At 36.6% G+C, this 17734-nt stretch overlaps 1 protein-coding gene across 2 annotated transcripts in view; it reads right to left on the reverse strand.

Moving 5' to 3' along the window:
- Positions 1-17734, reverse strand: part of SLX4IP (SLX4 interacting protein) — an 81570-nt gene that overhangs the window by 28739 nt on the left and 35097 nt on the right. For both annotated transcript variants that reach the window (XM_035552840.2, XM_035552841.2), the window contains exons 4-5: positions 11194-11283; positions 7571-7694 (exon numbers count right to left, since the gene is read on the reverse strand). In XM_035552840.2, coding sequence (XP_035408733.1) covers positions 7571-7694; positions 11194-11283 — 214 coding nt within the window. The remainder of the gene's footprint in view (positions 1-7570; positions 7695-11193; positions 11284-17734) is intronic.

Consider the following 17734-nt stretch of genomic DNA (forward strand, 5'->3'; position numbering starts at 1 on the left):
AGATTTTCACTTTTTAACAGACATCCAAAACACATGGTCACCGCATCTGTGCACAGAAAACAAGCACAACAGGAAGGTAAAGATATGCAGCATATATGTTTTTGAAAATGCATAATAGGTAGGCCTGGTATACATCTAAACAACAGAACCCACTACACACATGCACTCTTACATACCCAAATGTGTGGTGGGGGTGGGGGGTGGGGAATGGGAAATGGAAATCCTAAGGACATACTCATACTACAATAAAACTTAGCCAAACACAAAAATATGACCAGATTCAGATATTTGCAACCACTTTACTTCAGGAGAATGAACTTATTATTGCCACACTGCCCTCACTAGAAGATGACATTTGAGCTTCATCTGTGCAATATTCCAGGCAGCACAGGCTCCTAGCAATCCCACAGATAGATTTTAAAGTTCATACAGCAAAGGAAAATCAGATTTCTTGTACTGACCAAATAATGTATTCTCCAATATTTTAAACATTCTAACACATGGAATCTGAGCATCCATTAAATGCAGACCACAGGATCTACAAAATGCTGCTAGGAGAAATCCAATTTGCCACGTTCATAAAGGATAGAAAAGAAAGTCAAATTTATTCCTCAGAAAATTCTACATTGAGCACTTTAAAATCTATTCCTACTGTGCCTAGCGTTTAAACAGGTCTAAAGAAGCTGAACACTGACATCCTATCCTCTGAATTCCTGCTTCCAGGTGACAATAGAAGCTTTAAAAACTACACAAAGCAAAGAATAAAATACTTTGAAAAGGAACAGATGTTGCAAAGAAGAATCAGACAGCAAAGAAATGGCAAGTGTTTAGGGACCAATTTTCAAAATCCCCCCATGTGGATTCCAAAAACAGTGGATGCTAAGTTATCTTTCAAAGGTAGCTATATAATTCCCTGGCCTAGTTGAGAATCACTTTGATATTCTCAAGTGAGCAGCAACCAAGTAAAGCAGAAATTATAAGTAAGGTTCATCTTGCCTAACTTGCAACATCTACAGACTAGCATTCTGCACTCCATTTTTAACTGATAGAAACAAGCTCTTCTGGAACATGATTCACATCACCTGACAATCTATTTTAAATATATGTATCAGATGAATTGCGCTCGACAAGTGCACACCTACTTCCATTAGTTGTGAAGAGAGTTTAAACCACTAGACCAGATGTAGGTGTTTACAGTATATTTGTACAAAGTTAGATACAATTAATTCTATGCTGCATGTTTTGGATAGGCAAATTGACTATTAGCTTCTAGTCAGTGCTGATAAACTAAAGGGGAGACATAATTCCACTTTGTAAATACACAATGGGTACTGACTCTATGCCTAGCTATACAACTAAAACACCAAAAAATGAAATTTAGGTGTGTATAAATATATATGTGTGTTTGCATAAACTGAGGTTCTCACAGCAAAATTACCACGCTGATCTAGTTGGATGCTACAGAAAGACCTTTATGTTTGATATGGATAGAAAGATAGTAGCTGTCATGTTTGTGCATGCAACCACAGACTTTGTGCACATGCATAGAGAGCCGTAATTTTTGTAATAGGAATAAAAAAAATATGGAAACAAGAAAAAAGAATCATGATGCAAGCAAGAGGAAAACAATGAATTAAGCAGGTATAAATTAAAGGTCTGAGGTAAAAGCTGTTTTCAAAACTAAAGCCAAATTTTCACAAAAATACACCAAGTTAAACAACTATCCTATCGTTTTAAGAAAATGATATATTTGTTTTCAATATTAACCATGTAAAACACTTTATTATAGGATATCTTTAAAATAAATAAAATGCCATTTTATTTCCTATCTATGACCATAACTTCACAAGGGAGATGTTCCCAGGGAATAAGTAAAATAAGCAGAAAGAATTCAACTTATCTAGTGCTGCCCTTGCAAATGTCCCACGTAAGACAGTGATAGCAATTGCTAAAGTAATGGCTAAAGTCTGCAAATATCAGTTCAGTTATCAGGAAAAAGACAAATGTAGATCCTTCAATCTAGAAAGACCAGAACTTCCTCTGACAGTCTTTGAAGCACACCAACCCCCCTCCAACGTACTAATGAGTTTTCGGTTTACAGTGCAGGCTTTTTCCAGAGATGTTTGATGAGAAAGGCCATACTGGATAAGATCAAAAGTCCATATAGCTTAACACCTTGCATTTAAACATCACTAGAAGTGCATGCAATGGGAAACCAAACACAAGAGCAAACTGCATGTAGTATTTCCCCCAATACTCTCCTGGCCTCCAAGTACTCTCAGCTCAGACCTTTACTGAGCCAAAGGAAATTTCTGTGAACTCTGTACCCTTCCTGGATTCCTCTCCGATGTTCTTGCCAAAGCCCATGGGCTCAACACAAGCTTTTATCATCCCCATTATCCTTCGGTGAAGAGTTTCACAGTTCTGCTAACTACTTTGATTTCAGCTAACTTCATTTGATGCCCACTTTTTCCCAAACTGGAAGAGGAGGAGACTACAAGTGATTCTGTAGGCCTGTTGTGTCCTCCCCAGTTATTATCTTTCTGGACTGGATGGAGTCCTAGCACACCAAGCTGTTCTTTCGCATGTTCCCTGTACTGCATTTCCTCATCTGGAATCATCTCCGTTGCCTTTCTTGGAGCTCTTCCCAATTCTTTTGCATTGAAATCTAAGATAAGAGAAAAATCACTAAAGAGAAAACACTGAAACAGGACATCAGTATATTTTTGTGTTCTCACTACATATCCTCTCTTCCCTGTGACAAGAAAAAATTCAGATATATAATTTTATCTTCTAGAAGAAAACATATTCCAGTGAAAAAACAGATGCCTTTACACCCCCATTAGCTGGCTGTAAAAGAAAAAAAAGAAAAAAGACATCTAAAGCAAACACAGGAAATATTAAGTACAAAATACTAATCAAAACATTTTGCATAAGTTATTGCATAAGTTGCTGCATACTTCAGGGAGCTGTGAGCCTCTGTTGTCGCAGAGGGATGAATGTAAGTTTAAAGTTCACAAAGATCTGCAGGACTGGGCCACAAATCATAAGTTACTCCATTGTAAAGAAGCTGCAGTATAATTCTTTTGAGAGAGAGAAATCAAAATGTGCAACTGCAAACGTCAAAGTTCATTCAAAAGACTTCTGTCCTCCACAGTCCCTGTGGTAGCTTTTCTGACAAAGCTTCTTCCCTCTGCAGTTACACCCATCAAGTTTTTGTGGAGTTGCTCTTTAAGGAAGACAGACGAAATAAGTCTTGTTAAAAACAAACGAAACATTATTTCACAACAGAGGAGTAAGAGTTAACAGCTAGGAGGGTGGGAATACTTTAAATCATTTGTGCTGCTACAAGACTGTAACAGGGAACATACCCTATGAACATCTACATTTCATACTGTATAGTGACAGTGAACACTCGTAAGGCAAATGCGAGGTCAGAACAGTTTGGAACCATCATGATTTATTGTATATTTTTGTTAGTTTACAGGAGCCAAACAAACAGTTTCATGAGCAACAGAACAAATGAAATGTATTTTCTTATGAAATGGAGCCTTATGCATTTTTTTAATATTCAATAAGATGTGAACTTTGACTCTGGATCTTTGTAAGGCTGAACTATGCATAACAGCACTTTCACTTCTTCCAGTTTGTCATTTCAGTATGCTTATCGGACGTTAATGGCTGATAAATGTAACGTCTAAGATTTCTACCGGTTCGTAAAGTTCAATCGCATTTAGGAAAAGTAATTGGAGGAAAAAGATGGACAGGCGAACAGACACAGACAGAAAACATGATCACAATTAGCCCCATTTACTTATAAAAATAAAATAATACAAAAAAAAAAGAAAAAGAAAATGCAGATAAAATCAATCTATGAGCTCTCTGTACCATGTGACAGCATGCTCTCTAATTATTTTCACTGCAGAATAGACTACAATAAAAACATCTGAAATCAGAGCAAAAATGTTCCACAATCAAGCCAAGAAAAACAAGAAGGATGCTAGGGAAGGAATGAGAAAAGATCTGAAAACGACTTGTAGGGTAAACATAGTGAGCCTTCTCCTTGAATAGGGGGAAGAAGGAGGTCTGTACAAGATACCTCCTTCCTTCCTTCCTTCCATTTCTAAGGTGGAGATTTCTACCAGCCATATTTGCTTTACACATCTTCCTTTATATTTCCTCTGTGCACATGTAAACTTTGCCTTCTTCCTTAATTTTCACAGTCCTCCCTTTGTCATGCTCCTATATTTAGCATCTCTACTTGGATCTCTTTATGAGCAGTCTGTAGTTATTTAATTCTTATTGTTCTTACTCAGAAACAACCACCTTCTGTGGAACATGAAAAACCAGGCTTTGCTTCTAGGCTGTTTAGGACTACAGCCTTTCTGTATCTAAGTAAGCATCATGACACACTAAGATGCTTGGCATCATCACTAGAAACAACCATGAGTTACTGAGCCACACGATTGCTGTGAACTGAAAATGTATGGCATACATATACACACATAAACAACAGTTCTAATTTTAAAGCTTATACAATTGTAAAGTGAAGTAGATACGTTTTTTTTTTTTTTTTAAAAAAAGCAAAATTCACTAATACATGGCCTATTGATACTATTATTATTATTGGTTGACTTACATTCATTGAAAATAGTGCAAGCAAACCACATGTGGTCAATGCCCTTCTTGCACAATTTTGGCCATGCAGATTGGATGCAGGCAAAGTTAAATCTTCGTAAACCTACCTCATCTAAAGTTTCTCTTAAAAAATAAAACAAATCAAAATCAAACACGTTTGGACATCAATTAAACACAGGAAACAGAGTTTATACCAGAATCTATGTCCAAAGACTAAATTAAAGCTTACTTTGGCAAATCGTTCACACTGGCCATTTGGGAGGGGCGGGGAAATTGTTCAGACAGAAGAAAGAATAGGAAGAACTTGCTTGTCTTGGCTACTCTCTCTCATTTTTCCATTCTTTCTTTCTTTCTTTCTTCTCCTATGTGTAACACCCACAGATTTCCTAATGGGATGGTATGCGACCCACCACATACTGCTGTGTGGGTGTAACTTAAATGAAAAAGAAATGTAAATTAACAAGTAACACGCATGGATATTTACATTATGTACCACAAAACTGAAAGGTAGTATTAAATAAGATCAACATTAAACATAATAAAATATTAATATTTAAAAGAAATTGTGGTAGCTGAAAAAAATTCTCTTCAAAACATTAATGGTAGCCAATTTAACAACAGTCTGCTCTACAGATCTAGAAAGCAGAACCGGATCTGCTAATCCAAGTAAGGTAGCTTGGCTTCTATTTCTGAGGAAAATCATAATATAACATGCTTTGATAGCAAGCTTTCAGGCTTAATATTGGTCTAATAATTCTGGTTCTAATAACTTTCGAATACATCCTGCAATGTGGAGAACACACTACTTAAAATTGATCTGAAATAATGCAAGTTCAAACAAGGGTGGGGTGCTCAGCTGTGATACTTGAAGCAGTAAATCACCAACTAATACACATCTTAGCGTTCACCACACATCCACTCTTCCTTGCCAAAGCAGTGATTTTACAGCAGCGAATCTCTAGACACAGGCTTGCATGACTTTGAGCAAAAGAAAACCATTCAGTTTGAAGAACTCAAACACTTCTTAAAACCTCCAAATACAATAGTAACTGCAAGCTTCAACATTTATTTCACCACCAGCAGCTACAGAACACGTACGTAGTTAGCCACATATCAAGCTTGAACATTTCTTTGTATACTACAAAACATTGTCAGACAAACACTGGCCAGCTATCTTGCACTTCCTCTGTTTCAGAAAAAACAAAAATGTATCTGTGTACTCCACCAACAGAAACTGTGAACCTAGAGCGGAAGGTAACAGACCAGAGTTTCTGAAGCCACATTTGCGTGATGATAACTGACAGAGTTAGACATGGCTCACCTAAAAGGGTCAGACCCTCAGAGGTAGGTCCTCGTTGCTCTGGTGAACACCCACCTACTATTTTGTTACTTCCTTCTCAGGTAAGAATAGACTTGAATGTAACGTGAATAAACTTGATTCTTGGACGTGAACAAAGCACACCTTTCTTACAAATTACAGCCCTGAGCAAAGCAGGCTGAGGGAAGAGGAAAGAGATTTGGAAACTAAGTTCAACATGAATGTTCGTTATCACAGACTGTTTTCTTTCTTTCCTTTTTTTTTTCTTTTTAAAGTGTTAATTAATGATGGCAAGATTAACTGCAGAAAACTCAGGGAACAGTAATTCTGCCTCATCCAAAGTAAGTATTCTTTAATCTAAAACTGTCACAGATATAACTGATGACCTTAAGCTCTTCATTTTCAGGAAATAAGGGAAAGAATCAAGCAGAAGATCAGTTCGCAACTGTGGGGCAACATACAAGTATTTTGACTTAAAAGTTCGTGCTATACAAGAAAATACAGAACCTTAACTCAAGAAATTAGCGCATATGTTTGCATATATAAAAACAATCAGCCTGTCTGGCAGTTTTATCTTCCAAAATCATTGTTTTTGAAAACATACTTTTTACTGAGACAGGAAACTTAAAAAAATAAACAATGAAAAATCACTCATAAAAGAAAATACAGAAAAACCTCAAAAAATCTTCTCAGAACTCCCGATCTCACCCTTTGTAATGGCCTGCTTTCACTATAAGAAAATTCTATTTGTTCACTCAGAACTAGAAACACACAGGGACTCTTTACTGTCACAAGTTTATAATATGCTCCAGGCTGGTAATAAACAAAAGTCATTATTTCCTAAGAAGTACTTAAAAAAAGATTGATTTTGAGGTGTAACACTAGATAAGCCTATGATCTGTAAAACCCACCGTGATGACAAAAACGGCTAGTGAAATAACACTAAACAAACATTGGCAAGGCATTAGGTCTTAACATAAGAACACAAGTTATAGTAATCACTATTTTTAGATTTAAAATGTATGTACTGAAATTGCATCTTTTAGTCTCACCACCCTTACACACACACAAATCCAACAACATTGTTGCAGTTGGGTAAATTGGGTTGTTTTTTTTTTCTGCACAGTAATCATTCCCTCCAAAGCATTCCAAGGTCACAGAAATCTGCAGGAACACAGATGAGTTGACAAATGCCATTTATCACATCATAGCAACTTTTTATGAACTAATAAATTGCAAGAGGAAGGAGAAGGGAAAATATTATTTCTAAATTTCTATATTTCTAAAATAAAAAGTGTTCAAGTAAATGCCCAACTTCCCAAAACAGATTTCCATCAGCTTTAGAGGACCCAGGATTATACCATTTATTCTGCTTAATGACAGCCCTTCATACTAATAGTGTAAGTGGTATGTTCTTTTTTTCCAACAATGTATAGAAAATTAAAACCTACTGAATTTTTTCAATAACACAGCCGAAGTTATTTCACACCCCCCAAAAAAAGGATATTTTGGCTTTACTAAATTTCCTGATTGCAAGTTTTTCATGAAAAAAATAAAGAACAGTTTCCACCATATTTTACCTTATTTTACTATAAAATCTATCATTGATTTTACCTGCAATAAACAAAGGAGCAGATGATGCATGTTCCATCGATTTCCACTGACCACGTTGTTTAGGCGCTTCCAAGTAGTGCTTGACCCTCGAAGCAACAACCTCTTCCAGGAGCATGCAGACCTCCTGAAAGAGCAACCATTTGCCTATTCACATCTAAGCTTTCACAAATGTCCACAGACACACAACAGAAATCAGTATGAAATCACTCTCTCTAACACAAAACCTAAAAACATTATCTACAGTCAGATACTGAGGTATTAAATAGAGTTGAGAAGTACATAATTAAGGAAATGAATCGGAATGAAAGAAAAAATAAAATCAAACAATCTTGCTACACATTCTGAAGAATAAGAGAGGAAATACATTATGATTCAGATAAGACAGTGCATGATACAATGTCAATTATTTATAGAAAGCTGTTAATGTTCTTACTAGGCAGATGAAATACATTATGACAGTAAAATAATATTCATTTTTGAACAGCAAATTAAATTCATTTGCATGTGAAGTAGGAAAAATACATAAGTGTATGATAACATCAGAAATTTAAGCAAAATATTAGTAAATATACTGCCACGAATTGTTAGCACAGACTGTGAGAATCCTTATAAACCACAACAGATATTTCGATTCAATTCAGTGTAATTTTGGAAGGAAAGATCTAGAGCTATCTTGGTCACAGTAATGTAATTTCTCCAATTCATTTTGATTTTTCTCTTTCTAACCACAACCATTTGTATCTTTCATGCTTCTTTCAGCAAGGGAAAACAAAAAACATATACAACTCAGAAAGAAGAAATCTTTCACCCAGGTTATTCTTCACCCACAATAACCATAGAAAAAAACACACCTTGAAATAAAAGCAAAAAATTACTCTCTCAAATACTAGAAAAAAAAATCAGATTTAGACATACACACAGTTGAGCCTTTTTCTTCGGTATTTTCATTTTTATTTGTGTGCAACTATGTGCTGAAAGAAACTGTACTTTGTGGCATACAAAGACATTTTACCTTTTTATAGTGTTTGGAAAACAGACAAAATTATATTAGTACCATCTAAAATAAAATATGTTGGCTTGAAATTTATTTTTGATTAATCTAGAAAGTATGCAGAGCAACAGCATTTTTAACATACTGCTCTAAATGAAAGCAACATTCATATATTGGTCAACCACAAACAGTATTTTCTCCTTACAGTTCGAAATACTTTTTCCTTTCTGCTTGAAAAATACAATTATAAAATACAGTATCTACTTATTCTTCTGTTTAACTCATTAAAGCGATCTCATTACACATTCCTTAAGCAGGACTATGCATTCAGGTCAGAATGAAAAAGTCTAGAAAGCAGCGGAAACAGTTTGTATTTGGTTCCTTCTGCAACAAAAAGATTAGCATGCGCTTCCTTAATTTACATGAAAAACATTTATTTTAGTTATGCTTATGGAAATATTATTTAAATGGCTCTCCACAAGGAACTACATAGACTTATATTTTAAAAAGTATAAACAGGAGCAGTTTTCAAGACAATCCTCTCTTGGTTATTTTCCACCGCTAAAAAGAACTTGTGACTTAGACCTTCTGCATGCATACGGAGAGACCACAGCAATGATGTGAAGGGAAATCTGTCTAAAAAAGAAACGTTTCTTGAAGTACAAAGCTAAAACTTTGACTTTGTTATTCCAGGGGAAAAGAAGGAGGGCATAAAGGGCAGGGAAATTAGAAAGGGCAGGAGGACAGAAAGAGAGAAAAGCTCCCCAAACGCCTCAGATTATCGATTTGCACCCAGCCGTGTTTGCACTTGGCAGTCCCAAAGTGACTCCACAAACACCACAAGTGACAGCAGCGTGCAAGGCTGTGGTCTGTGGAACACCCAGCCAGACAGCGTGCACCGCATCGTCTTACACCATCCTCGTGCATACAGGCCCTCCCGCAGTTCCCAGGCTGCTCTACACAAGTCCCGCTCCAGCAGGAGTTGGCATGAGAGGCCAGCACCACTCCCTCCCTCCAGCCCGAATCACAGGGCTGGCAGAGGCATGCCCAGCCCTCTTCTGCAGCTGCAGCGGGGCGCTGCCACGCACCCACATTACATCCTTCCACACAGCCCCATATCCTGTAAAGGGCAGCCGTCAGAGGTCGTCGTGTTTGTGTTACAGGGGTCCTAAGAGGCACGGTTTGCCTCATTTTCCCTATAGTTCACCTTACAGGCAGCCAAACCAGGCTGTACCACCATTAGTGGGCTCTGTTGTTTCCAAATTCTGGAAATTTAAATAAAAATAAATAATGTTGACGTGAAAATTTGAAAGCTCTCAAAAAAATATGTATCGATAGACATAATCTGACCTTTTCCTCCCCAGTCTAACAAAGACTCTGTCTAAGACTTTCAGTAAGCAAACTGTGAAGCTATTGGAATCACACTTCTTGGTTGCTGAAAATATGCAACCTTCGTACTTTGCTCAAAATATGCAGTCACAGAAATGTAATGAATGCTGCCCTGTCATGCCTCTTTATTAAATCAATCATGACCTAATTTCCTGAAATTCGTATCTTTTGTTTTGGCAGTCATACAGAATACGTTTTGAAAACACATAAAAGTCATAACCAAGATAGTAAAACTGGTTATAAATAGAAGCAGTAATGAGTATTCATTTAGTCAGAAGAAAGAAATATAAAAGATTTCCCCTATTTTCTTCTTTTTCTGGCTATTAAAGCACAAATCAGACGGACCACATACTGTTAAGTATTCTGCTTTCACTCCCTCAGGATACTAATTTATTGTTTCTTTTATTTTTATTTGAACACATTACTTTAAGACATACAGGGATGTTCTGTAGTGACAAGTTAATTATGCCATTATTAGGAAATCTATCTGCTGAAAATTACCGTAACAGAGACTTGCGGGAAAGTCCACAGGCATTTGAAACATGTCTTGCATACATTTTCAATAGGGAACTTCTCAAGTTCCCACACAGCCTAAAATAGGGGAAAACTCCAGCCAGGAACTCATCACAATATTCTAACAGAAATCACAGAGTCTGATGAAAGTTACATTACTAATTTTGCTGGTCACTGATGCTCTGATTTTCCAAGATTTCATCCACTTTCGGGACTTTTAAATGATTCATTTAAAAATAAAGATTGGAAATCTCTTTTAATAAGATACAGTGGTTCTACAACACTTTATCATGCATATTCATTGTATTTTCTTGCACTTGCTCTCTAAATAAAAAAAAACTTCTCAGAATGAGGCAAAGCAATTAACAGATATTTCACTAACAAGCTCTGCGGAAACGATACCTGTCACAATCCATTTTTCATCACTCAGGATAGTTTACAAAAGAGAAACATACCATGAGAGGTATGTTTTTAAAAATGAAGTTATTTAAGACAGAAAAATCAAAACCACATGTGCACACACACACGGAGTTTAAAAATTAAAAGGTAAATAGAAAGTGGTCATTAGTGACCCAAAAAGCACACTTAGGGGTCCCACAGCAACCGTTCACAGTTAGGCATAACTAGCAATATTCTCAACATAACACTGAAAAAGTCTGAACAGTTCTATGTGATCCAAGTTTTTCCCTGCAACCACATGCCTTTGAAGTAGAATTGATATTTATTGTACCTCTTTCTCGTGATCTGAAAACCAGCTGGTGTCTTTACTGGAGCCTTGAGGCAAAATATGAACATCCACCAAAACAGCAAAGTTCCCACACTGGAGGAGAAAAAAAAAAAAAAAAAAGTTCAACTGTAGCTGCTAGGAAGCAAATGTCAAGCAGAGAAGAGAAGGAAGTAAACAATCAGGTAAGCATATGCATCTGATTCAGCAATACAGCAGGCATCATATAAAAGCTTGTGGAAGGTTATAAAGTACAGAATTACAAATTTACCACCATTGTCTGTGGATTTAATGAGAAATTAGGGTGCCAGACACATCGTGAGTAGCTAACTAAAACATTTAAACAATAACAGCAAGCACAAGCACATTGAACTTTCTTTAACCTACAGGCCACTTCAAAATCTGAGTTCAGGCAAAATTTACCACATGAAAAATAAACGATTTCCTCACCAAATTCCCATCATTATATTTTCTGATAATTTAGTACTGTATTAGCTATCCTAAAATTAGTAATTCTTTAAAACCTCACCCTCTTTAAAAGTCTTTTCCTCTTTCCAAATTACCTAATAAAAGGAACAGCAAGTTTGAAGAATACTCATTGGCATCTGTCATTTAGCCAATACTTTGAATGGTTAAACGATAACAAGACTAACTTATTAATTACTGTAATATGAAATTGCTAGGATGATGCAGGCTGTATCCCAAGTCATGTTAACTATTTCTAAAATTCCTTAATAGGCCTTAATTGAGGACAGCAATATACAAGACTTAATTATTTCCGGTTGTCAGTATATCAGGTGCAAACACATCTCCTTATAGCTACCACACCCTAGCGAAAGAATAATGCCTCATTTCACATGCAAAAGTACAGTACGTCGTAAGCCAAACCATTCCCTTTCTTCTACTGTACTACAGCACCAAATCTCATTCGTCCTTGAAGTAAACAACTTGCAAGGTAAGAGCCAACATCACCATTCTCTTTTGGCTGCTTGTGCCTCTGTTGTGCTGGAATAAACTGTCTTTGAGAAGACTGGACATATGTGGTCATGGCAATTGCACATCTGGAATGTCTCATGGAACAGAAACAGCATCCAGATACCAGACAAGTCTCAAATGTGTACGTACAATCCAGAGTGAGACTGGTCTCATTTCAAGGGGAGGTCGCGGCATTCATTCCTGTCCTAAGTTTCTGTATTTGCTCTGCACTGCCAAACATCTGCATAGCCCATGCCAGAACTCCAAGTGCTAACACAACTATTTCTAGAAATAGTGTGGTACTTATTCTTACAGTACAGTTGAACATGACCTACAATCCAAAAGGTATATCTACATCTTGGGCTTGTGGTATAGCAAAAGAACAACCTTTGGGAATCTCCTTACTGTGCAGTTAGTATAGACAAAAAGCAACAGGATTGAAGCATGATCCTTACTAATCATGACAGCAGAGCCAGTAAATTAGATATTTCTGAGATTACGAAACACTTAGGTAACTAAATTCACTTAATTATATATGAACAGAATCATGTAAGTAATTATTCAAATATTTTAAAAATATAATGCATGATCAATATTGTATCATAACCAGAACGCAAGAGTTTAGCAAATAAGACTGGCATTGTGAAATCAGTTCTAAGTTACTTCTAGGTATCAGGCACTGAAAGACCAGAATGCTTTGATCTGTTTTATCAAAAGGCTTCTCTCTTCCCAAGAGACCCAAGAATTACCAGATGGCTGCAATAGCAAACCTCTCCCAGCTTTAAATTGATGGCAAAATCCTCTCTCAAAAATCTCTGGTGAATCATTAGTCAGATCCAGCAAATTTTTGAGTTGACTACTGAACACCAAAGTTAACAGCCACTGCATATTATAGGAAGAGAAGGGCAGTACATTATTCATGGTTTGGCACTTACTACAACAAACAAGTACTTGATACATCAAGAAAATTCCAGTTATCTAATGCTAGATGTTAACTTACATGATTTGGTATTGACTGCAGAAACTTTATTTACCTATATAGATAGAGATGCTGATGTATGTAGATATATACGCATACACATGCCAGCATAGACATGTTTTCAGTGAGAATGTTTGTCATTATTTTCCTTTGAATAGCAATATTTGTTTCATTTACCAATCCTGAAACTACTTGAAAACAGAAAATAATCATATTTCAAATAATACGCTGAAACAGTTCCAAGTTATCTTAAAACATTAGAAACCAACCAAACATTTGTAATACTTCAAAGAAAACCAAATATGCACGAATAGTGTGTAAATTTTGTAATAGATGAGTTTTCTTAATGGAAGACTTCTATCCCTTGGAGTTTTGGAGCACTCTTCTTGTGGACACCGTATCTGGAACTATGTCAACATCAAAAACCCAACCGTTTCCCCACTCAGGTAGAGGAGCTTTAGACACAAGGAATCATAACTGCCCCAGACAAAATGGAGTAAGGGGAGTAAGAGTACAAGCAGATCTTGCAGGGTCTTGTGAACTGCTATTTCTCCTAAGCCCTGAACATGATACAAACAAAGCTCCTATGCAGACGCCTTTGCACGCTGACATTATACAAAGCACTTTATACCCTACACCTTTATTTATACTCTATGTTTCTTCACATGATACAGCTTTACAGGTGAAATTTACACTAAGCAGCTCAATACAGTTTTGGCTGTTCCAGCACAAATGAAGAGTTCCTTGTACAGACTAAATTTCAATACAAAATAACTGGAGAATGGAGGAAATGGGAAGAAAGGTGTACAGTGCTTATGTTAATAGATCTGGTGTTCTTATAAAGGCTTCTAAATAATTTTTATTTTTACTCTGAAGACATAATTCCCTGAAAATACTAGCTTTTATTTTGGAGAAAAATGCAGCATTTCCAGTCATTGTGGCTGCAAGAAGCAACTCACCACTCTTAAGTGATGTAAACTGAAAGGCAAACTAAAACAGTTTTTTTTAATTATTATTTAATTTTATTTTCAACTTATCTCAAAATTTGTACTGGAAATGATTTTGAGATGCAGTTCTCAAAACTGAGACCTGAACATCTGATTTGACGAGAAACACTTTTGTCACGAATCACTAGAATACCATTTTACTGTAAAATTAAAGACAGAAACAGATTTGCCAATTCGATATCCTCCATCACTCTGGAATTCAAAACTCTTCATTTTCACAAACTCATTTTCCTGATGTTAATGTACTCACCATAACAGTCTAATATCATTCACTGTTATTAAACATAGGGTTTTAAATTGTCTCAGAATGTTGTCAGTGTACTGTTGTACAGTAATGGCATTCAATTCAAAACATATTTTCTGGAATCAAACTGGTTATACAAATACATCAAACACTTCATAGATTCTGCAAATGGAAAAGATAACCAGGCACATAATGTAAACTGAATGAATACCAATGCAAAGTGGTAACTCTGTCAAGGAAAGCCATCTTCTTATAACCTGTTAAAACCTTGGCCTGGGATAATCAGATATTAGATGGATTACAAGTAGATAAACCCAAACAGATACTTATTGCCATGCTCATCTTTACAGTAAGAGTGCTCCCTACATCAGGACTCTCATTTCTTGAAATTGGATTGCTTTTAATAACCTAAAAACAGTCATTATAAACAAAATATTTGGGATGCATGCTGATTTTATACTCAGCGACATCATTCCAAATGTACTCTATCATTAGTCCAGACAGGAACGGAGAGCCAGCCTCCCAAGACACATTAGCATTTCCCATTTCTGTAATTATTTTACAAATGCGGGCTGGAGGTCAGGATTAATTGACGCCTGGTTAAAAAGGAAACACACAGTCTTTGACTAGCCTTTGGGGGCAGGCGGGAGGGAGGGAGCCTGGCTGCAACTGTCACACATGCTTCCCCTTTCCAGGACAGCTGCAAACACAGGTGACACAATCAGCCTAAGGGTAGCAGTTAGCCTGTGCTTTGTGCCTTTGCTTCACATCAGAGTGGTTTTTGTAGTCCCAGAAGCTCAAGGAATTGGTTACATTAATTGGTCTAGAGCAAGACAATATCATTCCCTATAAGCCTTGCTTTGTTTATAATCAATTTTGATTAAAAGCAATTTTGAAGCGCATTTCTCAGTTCCACTTGTAGAGAAGCATGCCATACGCTGTAAAACTTCCAATTCTCCAGGCTAAGCATACGGGGAGTCTTTCTTCCTCATCTTTTTAACTTCCCAGAAAGTTGAGGTATCTAGTTACAGAGATAATTTTATTTCATATTCAGATTATGTCAATAGTTTAAAAAATAATTAGACTAGACCCTGATGACCACCAAAAAACATTGCAATGCTGGAAAGGGCTACCAAGGACATCACAGACAGAGGGTATCAACAGTCTCCAGGTGGCAAAAGCATGGCTAAGAGATATTGTGAAAATAAATGGTAAGAAGCTTGAGATTATAATCTTCTCTTATAATAACCAGAAAAATATTCCTAATGTATTCCATTCTTTCCAAATTCTTTCTAAAATCAAATGTTCCAAGTTCAATTATGCCAGTTCAAAAATCTACTGCGTTAAGTATAATTAAGCATTGTATTGGTCTCTGCCAAATATATCATGGCAATACATGGATGCTATTTTCACTTTTTCCATTTTTTCTTAGAAGAAAAAGTTTGTTCTCCTCCTTTACTTTTCTGACTCCAAAGAAAGTGACAAGTTTTACTTTTGCTTACACATCAACAAAAATGATTTTCAGTATTGTGACACTTTTTCTCTTCTGGAACAAGAGCAACAGGCAAAAATCATTTAAGTAAGTGAGCATACAGCACAGGAGTGTTTTTGTATTTGTCATTATACAAAATTAATTCATCTTTCATTTATAAGTGTATCAATGGGGTACTATGATTCAAACCAATATAAAGAGTTTCCCAAAGTGTAGGATATACTCTCCAAGCAAATGTCTCAACCTGCACAAACACATGGCTCAGGATAGCTGTGTATGCCATCACTGCTGCTGACACCTGTATGGGAGCAGAGGGGATCTGGGGACACCTGACATCAGAAATTGCAAGGCCATTCTTTGGAATGGTAGAGATTTAATAAAAGAAACCAGGAAGAAAATACTCATCTGCTTTTGATCTTTTCTAAATAATGATCCATTGGTTCTGGAAATTCTGCAAAGCTTGTGAGGTTTTTTTTTTGGTTGTTTTAGTAAATATTGCATGCTCCTGAGGAGATGAGTTCTAACCCAAAATGTGCTCAAAGCTGAGCCATTCGCTATATTATAGGGGGATCCACAGCTGCTTGTACTACTTGCAAAACTGGAGTACAGGATCCTGAATCACAAAAAGGGGAAGAGATGGAAGATCTGCACAACTAAAAGAGCAACTAGAAACCTACGCCCACAGAGCATGCTCTGCTGTGAATCAGAAGACTTTATGGCACTTGGACTGTGTGCTGACTGCAGTCTCCTGACTGTCCAGCGAACAACCAGACTGCTCTTTGGAAATCTCAAATGGGACCCTATTTACGAGAGTTTTAAAAAGTTTTGACAAAGATGGATTAAAGATGGATTCTGGTGACCAGCTAACACGTACATCTCCTTCATCCCTCGCTTTCAAAATCTGTGGGATCACTCTCCAACAATAAAAAGGGAAAAAACAGATCAACAGCAATGACTGTGCGTTTCAGTGCATTCTTCTAACTTGAAGATCTATCCTCAAAGATTCAATCTGCTGGTGTTTTAGTGAAGGAAAAACAAGCACCTGAAAATTCAATGAGCTATAGTGTTATAAATTTCTCAGTCGGAAGACTCATCTATCTATCTAGATGCCATCTATCACATACAGGAGTACTGAGACCATGTGCAGGGGTTCCCATGCCACCATGGAGGTGCAAGCAGAGAACAAGCCTTTAAAACAAGCTTTTGGGAGCAGTGGGTCTGCTAGAAAAGCATAAAGAAATCTAAGTAGTTTCAAATCTGATGGAGCTGTGTATTATAATGGAGTTGTATGTTATAATGGTGACTCTCAAATTAAGGACTAACGTGCTGTTGTTAAAGCACATAATTATGAGAGATCAACCCAAATCAGAAGATTAAATCAGCACAACTCCTTCAAGAACACCCTAAGTATTTGCCATGGTAAAACAACAGCATTTGCATGTTTTTTTTTTTTTTTTTTTTAAAGCAATGCAAAAACATTTCAGTGCAAACAGAGCCCTTCAGTTCATTATCCGAAGTCAGGCTAAGCAGTCATTACTTAATCATAACATCTGAACTGGTTTTGGAGAACTGCTCTATCAGGTACAATGTTGAAAAAGAGGCCTAAATTGCATGAGAGAATTAAGGTTAATTTAGGTTGTCAATCTATGCTGGTCTGGTCCCAATTCCGTAGGAGGTTTTGTAGCCTACATATTGAAAGGAGTCATGTAGCCGGAGCTCAAACAATTGCAAAAAGCGAGTTTTTCCTCAGGGCAAAGTCTCCAAGTAACAGTGCAATCTCAATGTTGTTTTGAAAGAATATATACCATGTCCCTGCCTGTGGCAGAACTGATCCAGAAAAACAGAAATAG

This window comes from Cygnus atratus, chromosome 3 (assembly GCF_013377495.2).
Source record: "Cygnus atratus isolate AKBS03 ecotype Queensland, Australia chromosome 3, CAtr_DNAZoo_HiC_assembly, whole genome shotgun sequence".
Classification (NCBI taxonomy): Eukaryota; Metazoa; Chordata; class Aves; order Anseriformes; family Anatidae; genus Cygnus; species Cygnus atratus.